Below are 21,721 nucleotides of genomic sequence, written 5' to 3' on the forward strand. Positions count from 1 at the left end.
GCTCGGGCTGCGGCCCGTAACGAGCGGCCCACTCGCCCTTACTTAGGGGCATGTCTGCGCCTTGCGCGCCTCCGCGCGAGCCGGCGTTTGGCAGTGATTTCAGCTCTTTTAGTATTTGTCCAGCAGGTTTCCCGCTCTGCGGGAAGCCCCACACTGCAGTGCAATGATAGGGCGCGGCGGCGGGGGGCGGTGCTTACGTTGTGGGCGGGGGGCGGTGGTTGGCGGTGCGGGGCTGCGGGAGGCCTCATGGCGGCTTCCGTCCAAGCTCCGCCGCCGGCGCTCAGTGCGGAGCAGGCGAAAGGTGAGCGGTGGAAGGTGTGGGTTGGCGCCGGGGTGTCGTGGCGGGGTGTGTGAGGAGTTTATGTCGCCGCAGTGGTGCTGGCCGAAGTAATCAAGGCCTTCGGGGCGCCTGAGAACGTGCAGCGCATGGACGAGGCCCGGGAAAACGCGTGTAATGACATGGGCAAGATGCTGCAGTTCCTGCTGCCCGTGGCCACGCAGATCCAGCAGGACGTGATCAAGGCCTACGGCTTCAGCAGCGATGGCGAAGGTGGGCAGTCCTGGCGGCAGGAGGGCAGGGCTCGTTCTGCCGAGCGCCGTCTTCCTTCTCTCCCTCCTTCCTTCCCTCCCTCCCTTCGCAGGGGTGTTGAAGTTCGCCCGGCTAATCAAGTCCTACGAGTCGCAGGACCCGGAGATCGCCAGCATGTCGGCAAAGCTGAAGGCTCTGTTCCTGCCCCCCATGACGCTGCCGCCGCACGGGGCTGGCATTGGCGGGGTGGCCGCCTCGTGACGCCGCCGCCTGGGCTGGTGCTGGGGGTCCCCGGTGCTCCGTCCGGAGCCTTCCCTCGCGGCTGGGGTTGTCTGCGCTGCTGCTCAGGCAGCCCCGAGAAACTGAGCGGTTTAAACAAGGAAGATAATGGCATGAGACGAACCGGCTTCTTTGTGCATGTTTCTGTTTCTGGCTGTGAATAAAAGACGTCTTGAAAGTGCCCTCGTTGGCTAATGAATGGTCAATAAGCTGGTGCAGCTCTGCAGGTATAGGCCCTTCTTCCTGATGCGGGGCAGTCATGGCGGTGCCCACCTCATATGTGGTGAGACCTGAGCTTACTGTACAAGGCATGTACCAAGTTCTGCAGAAAATGCACTTGATGATGCAAGACTTAGTATGAAAGCACAATACTTTATAGCTGTCCCTTTCTTTTTTAATGCTGTTAAAGAGATGCTAAGCCTCATCTAGAATCACAGACTAGTATCAGAGTATGACATGTTGGAAGGGGGCCACAAGGGTCATTGAGTCCACTCCCTGGCTCCACACAGAACCTATCCTAATTCAATTTAAACCCAGTGTCTGAGAATAAGCACTCTCAGCTTCAGCAGACTGGGGCCGTGGACAGCCTGTTACAGGGCCCCACCACCTTCTGGTGAAGACCATTTTCTAACCCCCAACCTGACCTCCCATGATGCAGCGCCTTGCCATTCCCTCTAGTGCTGTTGCTGCCACCTGACAGCAGAGCTCAGCCTTGCCCCTCTGCTCCCCTCATGAGGAGCTGTATGCTTCTGTGAGATTCAGAGTCAACTTGCTGTTAACCAGAATTCCCAGACCCCTTCCAGTGGGGCTGCACTCCACCTTCTCTTCCCCTGATAGGATAGATCCAAGGTTGTTTCATCCCAGGTGCAGAATACAGCATTTGCTCATGTTAACCTTTACTTGGTTGGTGATTTCCCAGCCTTCCAATTTGTCAAGAACAAGTATTTACAAATGTGCTATTTGAAACGTACTAGGCAGCATGTTCCTGAAAACAATATTGTCCCTAAGGTGCTGTCCAGTGATGTAAATGCAGCTTAGACCACTGTGACCAACAGTCAGTACTGATAATTCATACACTTTCCCATACACTCCTACAATGAGCCTCTGTGGCTGTATTCTTGTTTTCTGTCCAAATGGGATCAAACTTGTCAGACTTCGTGATACAAGTGGTAACATGATGTAGCAAGGGCTGGCATATAGAGAGAGAGGGCTGTGCTTGACCATTTTGGACGCAGATAATGTGTAACTATTCTGCATTTCCCCAGACTGAGAGAGAAGTGGGCTCTCCCTGGTGTGAAATTTTGTTATTTTCACCTTATGAAGGAAGGCACACGAATGTATCATTTTAGCCTTCTGGTACATATGCCTGTTGCCCATGGGAGTGCTGTGGTCTTTGGGAAGGGCTGAGAGCAAAGAAGGGCTCCCAGCCACCACAGGCTGGGAGAGCAAACTACGGCTGCGAGAGCTCTGTTGGGTTTTGCCTCTGTGCCTTGGTTACAAACCAGGTAGGAATGTAGCTGGAGAGGGTGTGAGCAGAGTGGATAGGAAATAGGAAGAGCAGTCCATCCCTTCCGTTTCTACCTACCTCTCCCAGCCTGGCCTTTCCCCACCCCTCTAGTTATTTATTAACTACAGCCCAGGAAGTGTTTTGCAAATGGTGAAAACCAAGCCCTCTGCCTGGGGCCTGCTTTTTGCCTAGCCTGGAGCTACCACCTTTAAAGTGCCCAGAAACAAACAGAGCTCAGTCAGGATCCTGCCTTTGTGCATCAGACGGGTGAGTCACGGGACACACGGCAAACCCATCAGCTGCTCCTTCCTGAGCCTTGATACCGACTGCCATGATCACCCAGCCATGGCAGCAGAGCACAAGTCCACCTCTGCTACTTCCAATCCTGCTTTATTTCTTCTTGTAGGACCCCCTGGTTTAGGGGTGTGGTAGTTCCTCCAACAGCTGCTGTTAACCCCCCATCAGTGGGGATCTGCGTGTCAAGACCCCGATGCCATCCTGTGGGTGAGTGCTCTGTGTGTTAGTTAAGGCAAGAAAACAGAACTGGGGGAGGGAAACAAAGATACTGGCAGTAGGAATTGGGCACACATGGGAAAAATATACCTTAAGCTTGAGGTGCTGGAGGACTAGAGTTTCAGTGTTTCTGTTATTGCTGTTACCATTGCTCCTCCTCACTTTCATAATGAGTGAACAGTTTGTGATGCCCAGCTCACTGCAATTACTCTGTGAGCTGTGAAGCTGGAGCATTTAAAAATGTTTTTGTACAGAGGGTTGTCAGGTGGTTGACCTTTTTAATCCTAGCAATCTGTGATTGCTACAATTTTAATTCTTCTTTATGGAAGAGCAAGGCATGCAGTGTTTACCATCAGTATAAATGGGCATTCTGTTTTGAGGACTGCAGTGGTATGGAGTAAAGAAATGCAGTTTGCACTAGTCTGAATAGAACCTCCTTGTCAGGTGGTCACACAACCTACATCTAGCCTCGGCAGGTTATAGGATGATGGTCCATATGCCCATTCCCTAGGACCAGATGGCCTTCACTGCTATGTACTTCTGGGAAGAACTGCAAGACTGCCTGTCTCAGTGCTGAGAACTAGAAATAGCAAATGCAGTGCTGATTTTCAAAAAGAGTTCAAAATAAAAGCCTCCAAATGTGAAGAAAGCACAGACCATTACAGTTGATATCTGGGCAAGAGGTAGCAGAGAAGGCAACGTCTGTGACATCAAAGAAGGAGTCAGCATCTGCTTTTGTAAAGGCAAATCTTGTGTTGTAAAAAAGCCTGCAGATTTTGATCAACTTAACAAGTTTGTGGACAAGAGAGACCTGGTTTCCAAAAGAGAATTTGACAAGGTTGCCTCATGAAAGGGTTTAAGACAAATTCATAACATAAAAGAGAAGGTGGCATTTTTCTTTAGTGAATAACTTGAAAAAATAGGGAAAGGAAAGTAGGAATATGTACTTTTATAGTAAGTTGAAGGTATCATTAATGTCATGATAAGGGTCTGACCTGAACTATGTGCTGCTCAGTATATTTCCAAAAGACCTATAAATAAAGCTTGAATATTGAGATGAGAAAATTAACTGTTTTTAGAAAGTTATTCAGGAAAATGGGAAGCTGACTCAATAGTTGCAGAAAGACTTTATGATAATGGATGAGCAGGCAATTGATCAGGAGATGAAATTCAATGTAGGCATATGTAAAATGATATTCTTAGGATCATCAAATGGTTTGGGTTGGAAGGGATCTTAAAGATCATCTAGTGCCAGTCTTCTCTGTTGTGGGCAGGGTTGCCACTCACTTGCTCCACTTGCCCAGGGCCCTATCCAACATGGCCTTGAACGCTTGCAGAAGTAGGGCATCCACAGCTTCTCTGGGCAACATATTCCAGTGCCCTCAGTAAAAAATTCATACTAACATCTAACCTGAATCTACTATATTTTAGTTTAAAACCATAATCTCTTGTCCTATTACCACAGACCCCAATAAAAGGTCCCTCTTTCTCTTTCCTGTAGGCCCTTTTTAGGTACTGTAAGGCCACTGTAAAGTCTTCCAGGAGCTTTCTCTTCTCCAGGTTGAATGATCCCAAATCTCTCAGACTCTCTTTCCAGGAGAGGTGCACCAGTCCTCTGATCATCCTTGCAGCCTTCCTCTGGACTTACTCCTGCAGGTTAATGTCCTTTTGGTGCTGAGGGTCACAGAGCTGAACTCAGTACTGCAGGGGGTGTCTCATGAGAGTGGAGTCTCATGCAGAGGGAATAATAATCATCTCCTCTCTGCTGGCCATAGTTCTTTTGATACAGCCCAGGATATGGTTGGCTTACTGGGCTGCAAGTGCCAGAATTTCATCCACTAGCACTCCTAAGTTGTGTTCTATTCTCAGTGCTGTATTTGTGCTTGGGATTGCTTGGACTCAAGTGCACTTGGCCTTGTTGAACTTCATGGAACTCTCTTAAGCCTGCCAAGGTCTCCCTGGATGGCAACACATTGGAGGTCCCCCGTTCCCTACAGTGATCAACAAACATCTCACAGCTTGGTGCTGTTGGCAAAGTTGCTGGGCATGCACTCAATCCCACTGTCCATATCAGCAACAAAGATGTTAATAGTGTTAACCCCAATACTAACCTCTGAGGAATACCATTCGTCACCTGTCTCTACCTGGACATTGTGCCATTGACCAGAACTCTTTGAATGTGATCATCTAGGTGAATCTTTATTCAGCGAGTAGTCCTTCCATCAAATCCATGTCTTTCCAGTATAGAGACAAGGATCTTGTGTGGGACAGTGCCAAAGCCATTGTAAAAGGCTCCCGTGTTTGTCAGGCACAGTGTGCTCTTGTGGAGAAAAATAACTCAGAATTTACACATGAAACAGTTGTGAGCTAATGGTAACCTCTCAGGAGTGAGATTGTGACAGCATACAAGTCCATGTGCATGTTAGCTTAATGTTCAGTTTTGGTGAGCAAATAGCAGAAATTATCATCATGTCTCTGTCTGTGTCTCATCTTTAATGCTGTTCATTTCTGAGTCATCCTTTGCCCTCTTCTCCAAAACAATACAACAGAGTTAGACACACCTCAAAGAGGGACAACAGAGATGATTTGGTCTGGGATAGCTTTGTATGGAGACCATCTAAGTAGGGTTGGAGTCTTCAGCCTGGGAAACAGGTGAGGAAGGATACAGAATTTAGAGGTTTATAAAACCATGAGCGGGTGGAGTGAACATCAATCAGGTGAAGACTGATTTTTCTTTCTACAGCAATGAAGTATTATTAAAAATGTGCAAGCAATATAAGCAAACCAAAGGAGGTAGTTTACCAGTGAAACTCCTTGACAGAAGATGCAAAATTTCTTACAGATTTGACAATTGACAAAACTAACTTCAAACAGAGACTTAAAGAGTACAGGGAGGAAAAAAACCCTCTGTGCATAAATTCTTCTTCTGCTTTTCCTTTGTCAGCCATTTCAACCTCTAGATGGCCTAGTCCAACCCTTTGCTCACAGCTCTAAACCACCATAGTTGAGGTTGCTTAGGGCTTTTTTCAGGTTAGTTCTTGCACATCTCTGGGAGAAGTTCCCGTCTCTCTGGGAATACTGAGGCAATTGCTGAACCTCCCTTGCTGTGTGTATAATCTGAATTTCTTTGCTGCAAGCTACGTTTCTTATTTCTTTTCCTTTTGCTGTGTTCCATGGAGAAGAATCACCTCTAAACACCCTGGTCCCCTGTTAGATAGTGTCAGACTGCTATTAAACTCTTTAGCAAGCAACTTTTCTCCAGACTGAACAAACCTAGCTCTCATTTTCTGTGGTGAACCCAAGCTCCTCATTGCCCTGGTGGCCTAGTGCTGGGTTGTGCCCAATTTCTCAGTGTCCTTTTTTACACCAGTTCAGATGGAGGTGCCTTTTAATTACTTACTTTGTTTATCCTGTCTTCTGATCTTGTTCCAGTGCTAGCTGTGGCTTTTCTCCATGAAGAATTTGCAAGATGAGGTTCTACTATCTGGTGGCACTTAAAGCCAAACGACACCATAAGAGTAGTCTCTTTGCTGAAATCTTCTGACCTGTTAATTATGTTGTGATAGTATTTTAGAGTCTCGATTATAATTTTGTGGTACATGCTTCCATATGACATCATGTGAAAAAACTTGAAAACTGTGGGGAGTTGGCTGGGCAGGCAGGTGCTGCTCAGGGGCTGGTAGGCTGGTGGTGAGCAATTGCTTGTGCATTGCTTGTTTTGTCTATATGTTTTATCATTATCATAACTATTGTTCTTTCTTCCTCTTCCTTTTTTTTTTTGTTTTAGTGAATAGTTTTGTAGTTTTTATCTCAGCCAATGAGTTCTACTTTTTTTTTTTCTTTTTTTTTCTTTTTTTTTTTTCCCCCCCCAATTCTCTCTCCTATCCCCCTGGAAGGGGTGGGTGCAAGTGAATAGCTGTGTGGTGCTTAGTTAGCTGTCCATGCAAACCTCAGCAGTCCTTTTGGCACTCAACATGAGGCTCAAAGAGTTAAATTAGCAGCAGATTTGACCAGAGCTTATTAAAACAGAGTTGTGGTTGTTGTGGTAGTTACTCTGCTAATATTTTTATTATTTGCAGAGCTCTTTCAGAGCCTTTTCTTGGAACTATATTATTTAGCACCATACTTGCTATTTATTTTCCTCACTGTGGTGTTTACTGTCACTAAGAGTTGAATTAAGTTTGTCATTTTGTTGTACTGTGTGATCTTGGTTTATGATATGATAAAATTGCTGGTTGGAAAACTGATCTTGAGTTTGTGCTCAGCATTACAATCATCTCTGTGCCTAGGGAACCAGATGTTGGAGAATATTAGTAATGACACCCTTTGCTTTGTCTCCTCTGGGAGGTAGGCCGTGGGGGAGACAAGGGAGGATACTTTCCACCTTTTCCTCAGCCTCCCTTTCTCTTTCACTTTCTCATGCCTCCGCCTCCCACAACAGGCCCTGATGTTGCTCCAAGCACTGTGACAGGCCCTACAATTGCTCCAGTCTTTGTGACGGACCCTGTGGTTGCTCTAACCCTTCTGATGGGCCCTGTGGTTGCCCCAAACTCTTGCAACAGGCCCTGTGGAATTAGCTTTCCTCCTCAGATCGTTGCCACTGTTTTGTTCTTAGGCCTGTCTCCCTGCCTTCTCCCTTTTTCCCCTTTCCCAGGGTGTGGTTCCATGGGTTTCCCTACCCCATTAGTCACAGAACTGGGCTGAACCAGCCTGTAAATTGTTGACAATATCCTTTCAAGTAAGATCTGCTATGTTACCCCGACAAATGGACCACCATGGAGGAAGGTATCCAGTGCCTGATAAATTAGCTGTGCTGGAGATTATGCGTAATGTTTACTTGGATGGTAATCAGTTATCCCATGATCCAGATGATATGAGGTGCCCTCAATCTATTTGACAGAGATCTGTATGGAGTGCACCACCATCATATGCCACCACCTTAACAGCAATGACCTGGAAAAATAACAACAACAACAAAAAAAAAGCAGATGAAGTGTCTAACCTACTTCAACAATATGAGGAAAATCTGTCTTTCTCCCTACACACCTGTATCAGCTGTAGAGAAGCAGGTTCAGCAGCTCAAAGAAAAATATAAGTTTTCTCCCCAACCTATACAAACCAGTATCTCAGCTATTAGAACTCAGCGTTCCTGTGCTCGAGTGAGTGAATACAGTGACACCACACTGTCACCTGGTGGTTTTACTGTGTGACCATGGATAAGATATGAGGTAGTGGAATGGAAAACCCACTTTGATCCTTAGGCATGGATATGTGAGTTGCAAGGAAGAACAATTAAAAAAAATGGCTCTTCCAGAAAAATGGCTGCTCCAGTTTCCAAATGGCAAAATGTTCCTAGATAGACAGATAGTCTGATCTTATTTCTGACATTGACAGTGAACCTTCTGGTTCTCATACATGAGAACTGAGTAATGAATACAGTAATCAGAATCAGAGGTGCCCTGCCTCCAGCCAAGTGGAGGAAAGGGACAATGAGTTTTACTGGACTGTGTGGATTTGACAGCCTAGCACATTAGAACTACAGGAGTGTAAGGCTCTAATGGACACCAGTGCACAGAGTAATGTCATCAGGTTATAAAGGGGCAGATCTTCTGTATTTCTGGAGGGACAGAGGTATCCCTTTTCATACTGTTTCTCACAGTATCCTTTTGGACAAAATGTCTACCATATGGCTAGACAAAAACATAATGTGATGGGTGAGCAACTGGCTGATGATTTGGGCCCAAAAGGTCATAGTAAATAGGGTCACATCAGGCTGGTGGCTGGTCGCTAGCAGGGTTCCACAGGGTCCATTTTAAGGCCAGTTCTCTTTAATATTTTCAAAAATTATTTGGATGTAGGACAAGAAGGTATTTTGAGCAAGTTTGTTAATCATACTCAATTGGGAGGAGCAGGTGACTTCATGGAGAAGCTTTGCAAAAAGTTTTAGACAAGTTAGAGGACTGGGCAATCACCAACCGCATGAATTTTAGCATGAGCAAACACCAGATTCTGCACCTGGAAAGGGGTAATTCCAGCTATACATACAGACTGGGGGATAAGATATTGAAGAGCAGCTCAGATGAAAGAAATCTGGGGATTTTGGTCAGCAACAAGTTGAATATGAGTCAAAAGTATGCCCAGGCAGCCAGGAAAGCTAACTGTGTCCTGGGTTGAATCAAGCATAGCATTGCTTGCTGGTCAAGATAAATTATTTTCCTACTCTACACTGCACTGATACTGCCTCTTAGATCATTGTGTTCAGTTTTGAGTGCCACAGTACAAAAAGGACATGAAACTATTAGTGTGTCCTAAGGAAGGCTTACAAAGATAGTGGAGAGTCTAGAGGGGAAGATTCATGAAGAGTGGCTGAAGTCCCTGGGTTTGTTCAGCCAAAAGAAGAGGAGACTGAGGGGAGACCTCATCGTGGCCTACAGCTCCTCATGAGGATTTCCCCTCTCTGATGACAAGTGATAGAACCTAAGGGAATGTCATGAAGCTGCAAAGGTGTCTGTATGGCTATCAGGAAAGGTTCTTCACTGGAGGGTGGCTGGGCCCCAAAACAGGCTCCCCGGGGAAGTGGTCACAGTCCTGAGTTTGCTGGAGTTCAAGAAGCATCTGGACAATGCTTTCAGAGATGTGGTCTTGTGTGGAGTCAGGAGTTGGACTCCATGATCCTCATGGGTCCTTTCCAACTTGAGATATTCTACAGTTTGATATGTAGTAAACTACCTGAGAGTGAAAAGCAATGTGCCTTGTTCACTGGTGGGTTCTACTGTACTGTGGGACAGTGTTAGAGGTAGAAGGCTGCTGTATAGAGTCCTACATGATTGAGTTGCAGAAGCTACTGAAGGTGACTTGAGGCAATTTGCAGAAGTGAAGGCCATCCAACTAGCTTTAAATACTACTGAAGAAAGAAGTGGCCAGCACTGTATCTCTGCATTGACTCCTGGGTGATGGCAAATGCACTATGGGAGTGTTTGCAACAATGGAAGCAGAACTGATGCAGTTATGATTATGGAAAGATATTGCTGCTTGGGTAGATAACATGGTTGTAAAGGAACATCCCTTAGATGCCCACATACCCAAGAACTGTGCCACTGATAATGATCAAAACAACCAGCAGATGGATCAGGTCTCTAGGACTGAAGTGGCTTAGGTAGATCTTGACTGCAACATAAGGGCAAATTATTTCTAGCTCCGTAGGCTGATGATACTTCAGGCCATCAAGGAAGAGATGCATTATATAGATGGACTTGGGATCAAGGGGTTGACTTGACCATGGATGCTATTGCACAGGTTATCCATGAATATGAAAGGTGTTAGAATTAAACAAGCCAAAGAGATAAAAGCTCTTTGGTATGCAGAACAATGGCTGAAATATAAATAAGGGGGGGCCTGGCAGACTCACTGTATCACACTCACACAGACCTGCAAGTGCAGTGTGCTTACAATGGTGGAAGCACCCACCGAACGACTGGAAACATACCCATGTCCTGTGCCACTGTGTAAAACCATCCAGAGTTGATTTTCCCTTCATAGCATCTGGTGTAATTCTGTGTTTTCGTTTTAGGAGAAAAACACTTGATAACACCCCAGTGTTTTTAGTTGGTGCTGAGCAGTGCTACACAGAGCCAAAGACATTTCAGCTTCTCAGCTTCTTATACTGTCCTGCCAGCAAAGGGAGCTGAGGGGGCACGAGGATCTGGGAGGGAACAGGACCAGGACAGCTGACCTAATCTAGCCAAAGGGATATTCCATACCATATGACTTCATGACATAAACTTGAAAGTGGTAGGGAAATGGCCAGGCAGAACCTGCTTGGGGAGGTTGACTGGCTGAGCATCAGTTGGCAGGTAGTGAGGTTGCTTCTGCATCACTTGTTTTGTATGTATATATTGTTATTATCATAACTATTATCCTTTTTTTCCTCTTTCTGTTTTAGTGAATAGTTTTTATCTCAACCCACAAGTTCTATTTTTTTTTATTTTTTCCAATTTTCTCCCTCATCCCATGGGAGCACAGAGTAAACAAATGACTGTGTGTTTCTGAGCTTATTGAGGTATTGTATGATCTTTGTGTAAAATTTGTTTCATTGAGTCTCTGTGCCTTTGAAGTTTCCTTATTTTAATATCAGTTTTAAGTCAGTACAGCTGGATTCTGCAGCTTACCACATCCCAGCTTATCATCTGTGTGAAACTGGAAGTATTTCAAAGGAGGCTGCTTTTGGTGCCTGATCTGTCTTTCTAGCAATGAAGTTTAGTTTCTCTGTTCGTGTCTCCTGTACTTCCCTTTGGTGTTAGTTTCTGTATGTCTTGGCCATTGTGAACAGCCTGTTCATTTCTTTGTAAGATTTGTGGTATGTAGGGAAGTCTGCAACTGCTGCTACTTGAAATGAGCAAATCTCTTCTTTTTCCTTCTAAAACAACACACATCTCAGCTACTCTGTGTGGTAGAAGAAAGAGTCATGCTCCTTCGCCAGCTGGATTGCCTTCTGTGGCTTTTACTTTGCTCTCATTCTTTCATGATAACTGCAGACTTTAAAATGTGCTATGGAAAAGGATAGTAATGTGCTTTAGCTGTGGAGAAGTAGAAATAGTTTTCTTACTTTTAATCTGGATGTGTGGATTTACAGCTTTGACCTCACAGGTGCTGTGTGGGCCCACCATAGGCTGTAGCTGATGGTTCTGCTCTCTGCCTGTTGTTCTGGGTGCTCCAACATGTCTCCCAGCCCTTTCTTGCTTCTTCTAGTTGTACCCTCCAGGTAGGCTGTGTTCAAGATGAAAGTGCTCTGCTTAGAATGCTAGCCTATGCCTCTTAAAATCTGCAGACCTGGCTTTACTCAGATTCCCTCTGTGGCTGCTTATAGCACATGGGATATTTACCTGCCTAGTGGGGTCGTGGATGTTTCATCTACACGGCTGAGGGCAGCCCCACAGAGCAAGATGCATGTCTGGTGGTCATAACACATAGGGTGCTTTATTGCTGAATGCGTACCAGCAGCATGTGCTGCCTGTTTTACCCTTGCAGATGTGTGGGTGACCCTAGGCAGCTGTGGTCCCCTTAGTACCACTGCAAGGACTTTGGAGTGGAGAGCCCTTGTGTTTCTTACTGACCTCATGAGAAAGAAGGGGAACAAAGGTCTTGCAGAACTGAAATTTGTGACCACAGCTGGGTCCCAAGAAGCACTTGTAGAGTCAAACCTGATGTGAAAAAAAAAACAAAAAAAAACAAAAAAAAAACACAAGGGCCTGAGAATAACAAGGGGGCTGGGGAGGAAAGACACAAAAGGAGAAGCAGAAGTGTGTGCAAAGCAGCTTGGGGCTGAGGAGCTGATGGTTCAGAGCACTTCCTGTTCCTGGAGCCGCGTGTGCTCAGCTGCGCACCAGGTTGCTCCTGCCTGTGCTCTACAGCACAGAGGGCCAGGAGATCAAGGCACACACCCAGAAACAGAGTGATGGAGAGGCACTGAATGGACTAACAGTAGACTTCAGGAGAGATACATGGCCAGCTCCCAAGAGAAGCAGAAACAACTTAGTGCCGGTTGCTCCATTGCTGATCTCCGACTTCCCTTTTCTCAACAGTGCAAAGAGACTTTTCCTCTGTATTTTTTGAGTTGCTTTGGTGATAACCACTTGACCTCCCCTTCATTTTTCCCTTCACAATGGTGAGGTAAGAGGGTCTGACACGTTTGTGCGTGTGTGTGGATGTGTGTGTGTAGGCAGGGGAACCAGCAAAATAGGGCAGCTCGGAGGGGATCACAGTGGTAGCTGTATCTCAACTGAAATCCTTTGTAGGCTTGGGGATGTGGTTAATAAGGGTATTCATGCTATTGCTGGCTATCACCTGCATGGATATCCCTAAGGAAGATGACTGGAAGCCATTCTTCACTGTACAATAGTGGTGCCTGGCATTTTTTTCGTTTACTTGTTTCTGTTTTCATCTCCTTTTCTAGGTGGTTTCATCGTGACCTGAGTGGGCTGGAAGCTGAAGCCTTACTGAAGGGACGAGGTGTCCATGGGAGCTTCCTAGCCAGACCCAGTCGAAAGAATCAAGGGGATTTTTCCCTTTCTGTTAGGTAGGTAACCTGGACTTTGACTGCTGTCTTTCCAAGGTTACATATGCAAAATGCAAAATCTTCATTTGTCCTGCGTTCTCTTCTTCAGCTGTCCTTATTCCTCTGACTTCTTTCCAAGCTGTAAAAGGACCTGAGCTGCCCAGTAACTTCTAGACACTCCCTTAACTTTCATCAGGAGCTTCTTTTTCCAGTCATCTCCTTCCACTGGGATGGTTTGCTGCAGTTCCATGGGAGAAGGTGATGCAGGCGCTGGCTCCAAATTTTCTGTTTTTTATTCAACTGCCTCACCAGACTGCTCTGTGCCTCATCCCTCAGGGTTGGTGATCAGGTAACCCACATCCGTATCCAGAATACTGGGGATTTCTATGACCTATATGGAGGAGAGAAGTTTGCCACACTTTCAGAACTGGTGGAGTACTACACGCAGCAGCAGGGCTCACTGCAAGATAAAGATGGAACCATCATTGACTTGCGATATCCTCTCAACTGCTCTGATCCCACTACAGAGAGGTATGGAGAAAACCAAGCATTGGTATGTCTGTGGTGACATGTTTCATGCCCTTCTCTCTACCTGGCCCACATCTCTAGAGAAAACCTTGCAAAATGCATCTCCTGGTTCCCTCATCCTCCTGTGTTTCCACAGGGACAGCCATCCTCAGCAATAGCTGAACATAACTTGACATGAGAGCAGACTTGATGGGGATCTATTTATACTTTTGATGTCTTGTTGCCTTTGTGATTTATATACTGTTCATAAAAAGCAGGGGTTGTGGTGTTAGTTATGTATCCGCAGTGGTAGGTGGGGGTGACTTGGTGCGTGGGAGCCCTCAGCCTTGCCCCAGACCTGCTCCTTTGGGCCTAGCTGACTCGTGGCAGAGTGGGGCCCACATTCACCTGCTATTCCCAGCCTGTTGAGTCTCCTTCCTGTCCCCACTTTGCATATGTCTCTGACACAAAGTTCCTAAATCAAATCAGGTGGTTTTGCCCTTGCATCGAGCCTTCAGGCTTGCTGACGCAGCTTGGAGGGTGTCATGCTGTGCTCTGGGGCGGGGACAGACGGCTTCATGGGGAGCAAACAGGTCCTCCTCATGCACCTGGGGACAGAGAACTGCAATGCTGGGTGAGAAGCAGCTGGGTGCACCGTGTGTTACTGCTGTGTCCTGGCTGTCCGCTCCACTCAAGGCCGTTGGGCTGTGGCCCTACTGCTTCCTCCCTTCCTCCTGCGGTTGGAAACTTCTCCCCCCAGCTCTTACGAAAGCTCCTCTCACTCTCTCCCCAAGTGATTTTCCATCACGTGGGTTTGAAGAGCTAGGCTGTGCTGGGGGAGGGAAGGGGGGAACAGGACACATTAACTCCTTCCTACCTGTTCAGGATTGGCCCGCAGACCCCTTTCTTGATCAAGAGGGCAGTCTGCTGTTCCCAAGGGCAAGTGTTGGCTGGACACTTATTTGGGAAGAGGTTCAGAAATTAATAACTGCCATGCAATGGAAGTCCCCAGCTACTTCTTGCAGAGAATGGGATGAAGATCAGTAGAAATTAAAGCTAGCCCCAATTAGCTGAGGATGGTAACTGTATGTGACATCTCAAAAGGATTCTTAGATGATGTGTAGAAGAATGTGTTGTGCTGAGCAGAGCAGGGGTGAATGAATGCCCTGTCTGTTTCTGTTACTGTGGAATGGGATCCTGCACTAGATTTTAATTCTTGGGGATAGCGGAGGAGCTGCAGCAATTCAAGGTCCATCAATAAATACCACTGCAGCCCCAGACCTCCATCATTAATTACTCAATTGTCAGCAGAACTGCTGCTATGGATCTACCCACACTCAGCATCTGCCTGGCCTTTACTGCAATGTGTGCAGTGATGTGTGGAGCATATCTGGTGCTTATTGCAGTACCTGAAGTGAGCAGAGCAGGAAGAGGCATTACAAGTCAGCCTGATGCAAGAGCTACCTGCTTTTGAAATGCTACTCACCAGGGAGATGGCCAAAATGGCAGTGGCTGCAGTTGCTGAGAGCTCCATGACACAGGACAGAGCTGCACAAACACAGCCCGTGCTGGTATGATAGATTCAAAGCCTCTGAACACACAGCCCAGCGCATGGCTTCAGCTGCAGATGAAGCTGTTCCATTGACAGATGAGCCTTTTTGAGCCAGTCCCATCCTTGCTTGAGAGGGCCCAAATCTGCTCTCTGATATCTAAGTGGGGAGCACATAGGCACTGGGGTTGTGGTGGCTCCTGGTCTCAGGTATGTCCAGATCCAGCAGAGCTTCCACAAGCAAAGTGGTACTGGAAGGAGTGGGATGATTCAGAACATCTCACAGCATCTCAATTTACTACAATTTGCATGTGTTTCCCTACTTACCAGCTCAGTAATGCCCCCAGTACCTTCTGGAATGGTCCCCATGTCTAGTCTGATTGCTGTAGTGTGATGTGTTCATAGAGTGGGAATTATCCTTTGACTGAAAAGACAGCTGAGTTTCAGAAAACAGGATTGTTACTAGAATTCCAAGAAAAGGATCTTTCCCTTGGTTAGTTCTTTAATGGGTCTGAACTCAGTAAAGCCATCTGAGTGCTACTAAATCTGATGGGATTGTTTCTCACTGGGGCCTTCGTTCTGTTTTCTTTAGTGTTTGAATTTCCAAAGCACCCTGTAGCAGTAAGGCTAGAATCCCAATGATGCTTAAAGATACTGAAACCCACAAATACCCTACCTGAACTGATCTGAAAGCCAGTAAGCATGGCTTACCTGTGCTTTTGTTTATAACACAGCTGTATCAAACTTGGTGCTTTCCCACTGTAATTTCTGTTCCTTAGTCCCTTCTAGCTCCACTCATCCCTTGCCCTTTCCTTTTCTTGGCAGCTGTCTAACTGCTGTGCCACGTACTTTTCCCAAGATCTTGCTTCTCCATCGGTATCCCTTCTTTCCTCCTTCCTCTATTTCTCCCCTCATCTTTCTTCATCCCCCTTTCTCTCCTTCCCCAGTGTTGCTGTCTGGCATGTATCAGCTCACTGGCATCCACTTACTTGCATCTCCACCTCTTCTGACCTTCTCTTATTTTTTCAGATGGTACCATGGGCATCTGTCAGGTGCTGCAGCTGAATCACTTCTCCAGGCCAAGGCCACCCCATGGACCTTCTTGGTGCGGGAGAGCCTCAGCAAACCTGGAGATTTTGTCTTGTCTGTCCTGACTGACCAACCTAAGCCTGGGTCTGATGCTCCACCAGCTGGAGCAACCAGTGCCTCTGGGGCCCGTCTCAAAGTCACCCACATCAAAATCATGTGTGAGGTGAGCAGGTGGGAGAGCAAAAGGAGAAGGGAGTATGTGTTTCTACCTATCTCTGCTATCTCTTCAAAAGCCCTGTCATCTTGATGACCAGTGTTTATGAATTTGGATCAAATTGCTGTCACCTTGCAGGTTCCTTATGTTCTCATGTAGGACTGGGTGACCACTGGCAGTGCTGGGCGCTCAGACATGGAAGGAAGCAGGATGAGGTGTGTGTGAGAGCTCCAGCAAAGGGAGTCAAGTGAAAGAGGAGGATTCACAATCTAGTGATGAGTTTATCAACAGACTTAAAAGCTCTTGGCAGAGTTGGAGGTATCAGCAAGGTCTTCAGACTTATTCTGGAGGATGTTGCACCTCTCTGTAACAAGCACTCTCTCTTTCATATGAAGCTATACAAGAAACGGAGGGAGATTTCAAGGCCAGAAAGCAATAGGCCTTAAGTGAGAATTGAAGGCAATATTTCCTCCAGGCTTCCATCCACTAAGGAGTCAGCTCACCATGAACTCAGTACTGTCAAGCTACCTTTTGATGACTTTTTTCTAGATGGCACAAAGTGGTTCCTACGACATCGAACCTCAGATTACTCTTTTTTCCTGAGCATTATCAGCTGTGCTTGCAGAAATGTTATGGGATGTAACGTGTTCTTTCTCCATTTAGAATGGACGTTACACAGTCGGAGGTACTGAAAAGTTTGACAGCTTGGCAGATCTTGTGGAGCATTTCAAGAAGACTGGGATTGAAGAGGTGTCTGGCTCTTTTGTATACTTGAAGCAGGTAAATTCTGTTTATTCTGTTTCTCAAGGATCCTTCATAGGGATTCGCTGTTTGTTTGTGTTCTGTCACTCCTTGTTTTCCACAAAGGAGACTTTGATCTCCAGTAGCATCTCTCTCTCATGCCAACCTGTTGTATTTTCCCATCCCCAGCCCTACTATGCTACAAGGGTGAATGCTGCTGACATTGAGAATAGAGTGCATGAACTGAACAAGAAGAGTTTATCCGAGGAAACATCAAAGGCTGGATTCTGGGAGGAATTTGATGTAAGAAACAGTGGGGGGATTTACTCTGTCTTTTTGGGGAGTTCCTGTGCACCATTTAATTATCCATCCCTGATTTCTTTTTGGAAGTTTCTCAGGCAATCTTGTAAATTAATATCAATTTGTCTCTGAAATGTCTGTTTAGATCTCAGGAGTAAGCATTATCTTTAAGTTAATTTATCTTTAAGAACCCAGTGAGGTAGAAATGTACTTTTTTCATGGATAGAACTAGTTGCTAAAACAGTAAGAGCATGAACCTTGGACTTTTCAAGCTAGTTAACTTTTTACATCTCTACTCCTCGACAAGCATGCCCACGTATCCCTAGAGTTACCACTGCTCCTCTGACCATCTACTCTGTTATTGTGATCTTGCTTTTTCCTGCTTTTAGAGCCTGCAAAAACAGGAAGCCAAACAACTATTTGACCGTCACGAGGGCCAGAGACCTGAAAACAAGAGCAAGAATCGATACAAGAACATCTTGCCTTGTGAGTCTATCTCCTCTACTGTAAAAAGAGCAAAAAGATGGAGACAGGCAATGAAGAGGTGTCCCAGTTATCTCTGGCCCTGCCTCAGCCAGTTCTGTCCTCCAGATTGGATTAAAAAGTCTGCAGCATAGAAGATTTAAAAGCTGATAAAAGGTCACAACCTTTTCATGCTCCTGAAGGAGCGAAGGAGGGAGGAAAGCATTAGACTAGCTTATGGGACGGTCTGTCATGGGAAGCGGGAACTGGAAGCACACACTAAAATTGCTCTGACCCCAGAGAAGAAGTAGTGAAAATGTGGGGCATGCTGTGTACATTGAGTAACATGAATGAGGTGGCAGTCAGCGAGGGAGGTTTGTGTGGCTGGGCACAGTGTGTCTCACTGCTCTGTTTATTCTTGACTGCGCACCTAGTTGATCACTCTAGAGTCATCCTCCAAGGAAGGGACCCAAATATCCCTGGATCTGACTATATCAATGCCAACTATGTAAAGGTGAGATTTTTGAAAGATGGCTGTATGCCCTAAGTGGGAGAGAGGACTGCCAGTTCCTGCAGCATGCTTGATCCTTCCCTTTCCACAGAACAATCTGATCAGTCCAGATGAGTGCCCCAAGACCTACATCGCCAGCCAGGGTTGTCTGGATACCACTGTCAATGACTTCTGGCAAATGGTGTGGCAGGAGAACACACATATTATTGTTATGACCACACGGGAGGTAGAAAAAGGACGGGTAAGAAGGTGTCTTGAAACTGCCCTTTTTTCCCCCTTCAGTCATAGCTGTTTTCTTTCTCCCTCTTGCCTTCTGCCTGTCTCCACTTTACCTCTTGTCCACGCAGAATAAATGTGTGCCCTACTGGCCAGAGGCAGGCAGCACAAAAGAATATGGTCCTTACCTCGTGGAGAATGTTGGGGAGCACGACGCATTGGAATACAAACTCCGGCATCTCTGTGTGTGTCCAATAAATGATGTGAGTGTGCTTGGTCGGGGACTGTTCTGGAACCCGTGAGTCTAACAGTCACTGTATGTTTAAGGCTGGGAACTACTGGGTGCTGTGGTTGCATTGTTCCATCTGTTTTGGGCTGGGACCACTGGTGACATCACCAAGGAGCGCTCTTAAGTCTTTGGCTTAAGAGCCAGCTCTCCCCAGGACAGTGGCCAGGGGGAGGACTGGGTTGCAGTTTTACCAGTAAGATGTTTTTATTCTCAGAGTGAGGCTGTGCGTGAGATCTGGCAGTACCAGTACCTGAGCTGGCCTGATCATGGTGTTCCCAGTGAGCCTGGAGGAGTGCTGAGTTTCCTCGATCAAATAAACCAGAAGCAGGAGAGCATTCCAGATGCGGGGCCTATTCTGGTGCATTGCAGGTTGGTACAAAGGCTGAGGTTTAAATCACTCTCCATCTCTTTCATAGGGCAAGGTGTAAAGTCTTTGTCCTGCTGCACTAGCTGTTCCTTAGGACTTGAACCCATTGACAATTCTTACTCCTTTTTGATGTCCCCAAACCAAACTCTACTGCCTGTTGAATCCTTGATTATTTTGTGGCAGTGATGAACAGCTGCTACAGTGCTGCACCCTTCCCCAGAAGCAGCTGCATATTGTTTCAGGACCATGATGGCTGGGTGGATGTAGGTATAACTATGCAGGCAGCTCTGATCTCTGCTTGTCCTCTCCCTGCAGTGCTGGGATTGGCCGCACTGGGACTATCATCGTCATTGATATGATAGTGGAAACAATCTCCACCAAGGGTAAGAGGACCTCATTGTGTCTTGAAGTAAACTGGCCCACGCAATAAGGCTTAATGCCAGCAGCAGAAGGTCTCAGTGGAGGAGAGCCTGCCACAGCCATGATAAAGTTGTGCTATCCTTGGTCTACGGCAGCTGCTGATTCTCTGAACTGTACCCACTTACTGTGACTTTCACCTTCCCTGAGCCTGAGCTCTTCCTCCAGGGCCAGGCTTGAAAGATCCTGAGCAGGAAGAAGGGATGGGAGGTCCTTGCAGGGGTAGGGGTGAAGGGAGGTGAAAACTTCTTGAATGAGCTCCACTGTGACTGCTTTTGGCAGAGAAGTGGGAGAGAGGGGTCAGCAATTACATCCGAAGTTTTTCTGGTACCCCTTTGTAGGGCTAGACTGTGACATTGACATCCAGAAGACCATCCAGATGGTAAGGGCCCAACGCTCAGGGATGGTGCAGACAGAAGCCCAGTACAAGTTCATCTACATGGCCATCTGCCAGTTCATAGAGACAACAAAGAAAAAGCTGGAGGTTATCCAGGTGAGAAAATGGGCTTTCCTATCCTGGGAATTGAGGCTGTGTGTAGTGTCAGCCCTGAGTCCAGGTGCTCTATTTCCTAAATGTTAAGTTAGCTTTGGAACCTACATAGACTCCGACAATGAACCAAGATTTGAGACTTCTCCCCAGCACTATAAAATTCAGGAGACAATAGCAGCAGCTCAAGTACCACCTCCTCTGAACCACTAAACAGCAGTTTTAATGCAACCATTTCAACATCATTCTATATAACTTCCCTAAGTGTGGTTTAGTTACAAGCTGAATCTAAACCAAGCAGATTTTGCTCTCTGCCTTTGTCTTTCCCATCCTGGTTTTGTAGTTGTCTCCCAAACCTCTGTCAAAAGGGTTTTCTCTTACTTGCATGCTGATACTGGCATGCTTTCTTTCTAGCCTCTGACAACACTCACTACCTGCTGCTGTTTCACTGTTTAGCCAGCGCATGACAGTGAGGTTTGTTGGTGCCTCCAGAAATGCGTTGCCTTTCTAGTCCCTTCTGTACAAGGATGCAAGCATTTTCCTGCTGCTCACCTCTGCACCACCTGTGGGCAGTGCACAGGGCATGCGAACTTAACAATCCACCAACCTCTGCTGAGATCCTAGCATGATATGGGCACGATTAAACAGCCCCGATTCTTCCATTATGCCTCCTCTCATTATGCTTCTCCCAGACCCCATTCTTCTCAGCTTGAATTTTCTCTCCTGCAGTCTCAGAAAAACAAGCAAAGTGAGTCAGAGTATGGGAACATTACCTACCCCCCTGCAGCGAAGAATTTGCATGCCAAGGTCTCACGAAAATCCTCCAAGTAAGTGCTGGCATAAGCCTGAGGCTAATCTATGCTTGCTTCTGGCAGTGCTCTTTCTACCTGCTGGCTTGGCTAGGCTTTTCCTTCTGCTCACTTTTTCCTGTTTTTTCCTGGTCTTCCAGGCAGAAGGAGACAATTTATGAAAATTTGGGTAAAAAGGAAGAGAAGGTACGGAAACAGTTGTCCTCGGAGAAGAAACTGAAAAGCTCACTGAAGAAGAAATAAGCACAGATTGCAGGTAGCCCCAAGGGAGTTTCAACATGGAGTGCAGGATGGGAGCTCACATCCATGCTGGCCAGTCTCACATTTCAGTCTCTTGGACAGCAGGCCTTCCTCATCTCTTCCACGCCATCTTTCAGAACTCTGAACCAGGCTGCTTTCTAGCTAGCTGACCGACTTCAGCGTCCCTTGCCTGTACAAGCCTGTGACAACTCCCACTGCCCTTCATCATTCATTAACAGGAAAAATCACACCACTTCTTTCCCTTGATCCTCGTGCACTGGCACCCAAACTCACTGCTGCTTCAGCACTTCCTCTTTTTGAGGAGTTAAGGAAGAGCTTTACAGGGACTACATCTCTCTCTGCTTCTTTGAGTTTAGCCTGTTTAGCATTCCCTGAGAAATCATCTTTTAAAATCTTTAATTTCTGGCCTATTGCAGCTTAGCTCCTCTGCTGTTCAACAGGAAACTTCCCCTTTTCTTTATCCTGTCCCTCTATACAATAACCTTTTCTTTTCCATCCTACAATTGAATGCTGTAAATATGCCAGACTTTGGTGTGACATTCATTTTATCTTCTGTTTGTAAATAAAGGTGTACTTGTTTGAATGCTGACCCAAGTCTTTTGCACTGCTTGCAACCAAATAACAGCTCAGCTCCCCTTTCCCCTGTGCAAAATAACCTCTTTTTTAGGCACCACACACAG

General features: G+C 46.4%; 2 protein-coding genes and 1 non-coding gene across 4 annotated transcripts; all 3 read left to right on the plus strand.

The window, feature by feature from the left end:
* Window positions 1-91: 91 nt before the first annotated feature.
* Window positions 92-151, plus strand: LOC125688507 (U7 small nuclear RNA). The gene has a single exon (XR_007374765.1). It is a non-coding gene; the product is annotated as a U7 small nuclear RNA (small nuclear RNA).
* Window positions 152-174: 23 nt separating this feature from the next.
* On the plus strand, window positions 175-991 carry C1H12orf57 (chromosome 1 C12orf57 homolog). Its single transcript, XM_048928371.1, has 3 exons — window positions 175-301; window positions 374-550; window positions 642-991. The coding sequence occupies exons 1-3, from the start codon at window positions 247-249 to the stop codon at window positions 788-790; spliced, it is 381 nt and encodes a 126-aa protein (XP_048784328.1). The 5' UTR covers window positions 175-246; the 3' UTR covers window positions 791-991.
* A 1,458-nt stretch (window positions 992-2,449) lies between these two features.
* Window positions 2,450-21,624, plus strand: PTPN6 (protein tyrosine phosphatase non-receptor type 6). Of its 2 annotated transcripts, XM_048928150.1 has the most exons (16): window positions 2,450-2,582; window positions 2,722-2,819; window positions 12,781-12,903; window positions 13,219-13,413; window positions 15,968-16,190; window positions 16,845-16,961; window positions 17,112-17,225; window positions 17,612-17,708; window positions 18,119-18,198; window positions 18,287-18,436; window positions 18,543-18,674; window positions 18,915-19,069; window positions 19,383-19,450; window positions 19,826-19,977; window positions 20,701-20,798; window positions 20,921-21,624. In XM_048928150.1, exons 2-16 carry the CDS (start codon window positions 2,806-2,808, stop codon window positions 21,021-21,023), a joined length of 1,821 nt encoding a protein of 606 aa, XP_048784107.1. In that variant the 5' UTR covers window positions 2,450-2,582; window positions 2,722-2,805; the 3' UTR covers window positions 21,024-21,624. The 2 variants fall into 2 exon arrangements, with proteins under 2 accessions (XP_048784107.1, XP_048784117.1); XM_048928160.1 differs by lacking the exons at window positions 2,450-2,582; window positions 2,722-2,819 and adding an exon at window positions 12,120-12,497.
* The last annotated feature ends 97 nt before the right edge of the window (window positions 21,625-21,721 follow it).

The sequence above is a fragment of the Lagopus muta genome, chromosome 1, assembly GCF_023343835.1.
Source record: "Lagopus muta isolate bLagMut1 chromosome 1, bLagMut1 primary, whole genome shotgun sequence".
NCBI lineage: Eukaryota > Metazoa > Chordata > Aves > Galliformes > Phasianidae > Lagopus > Lagopus muta.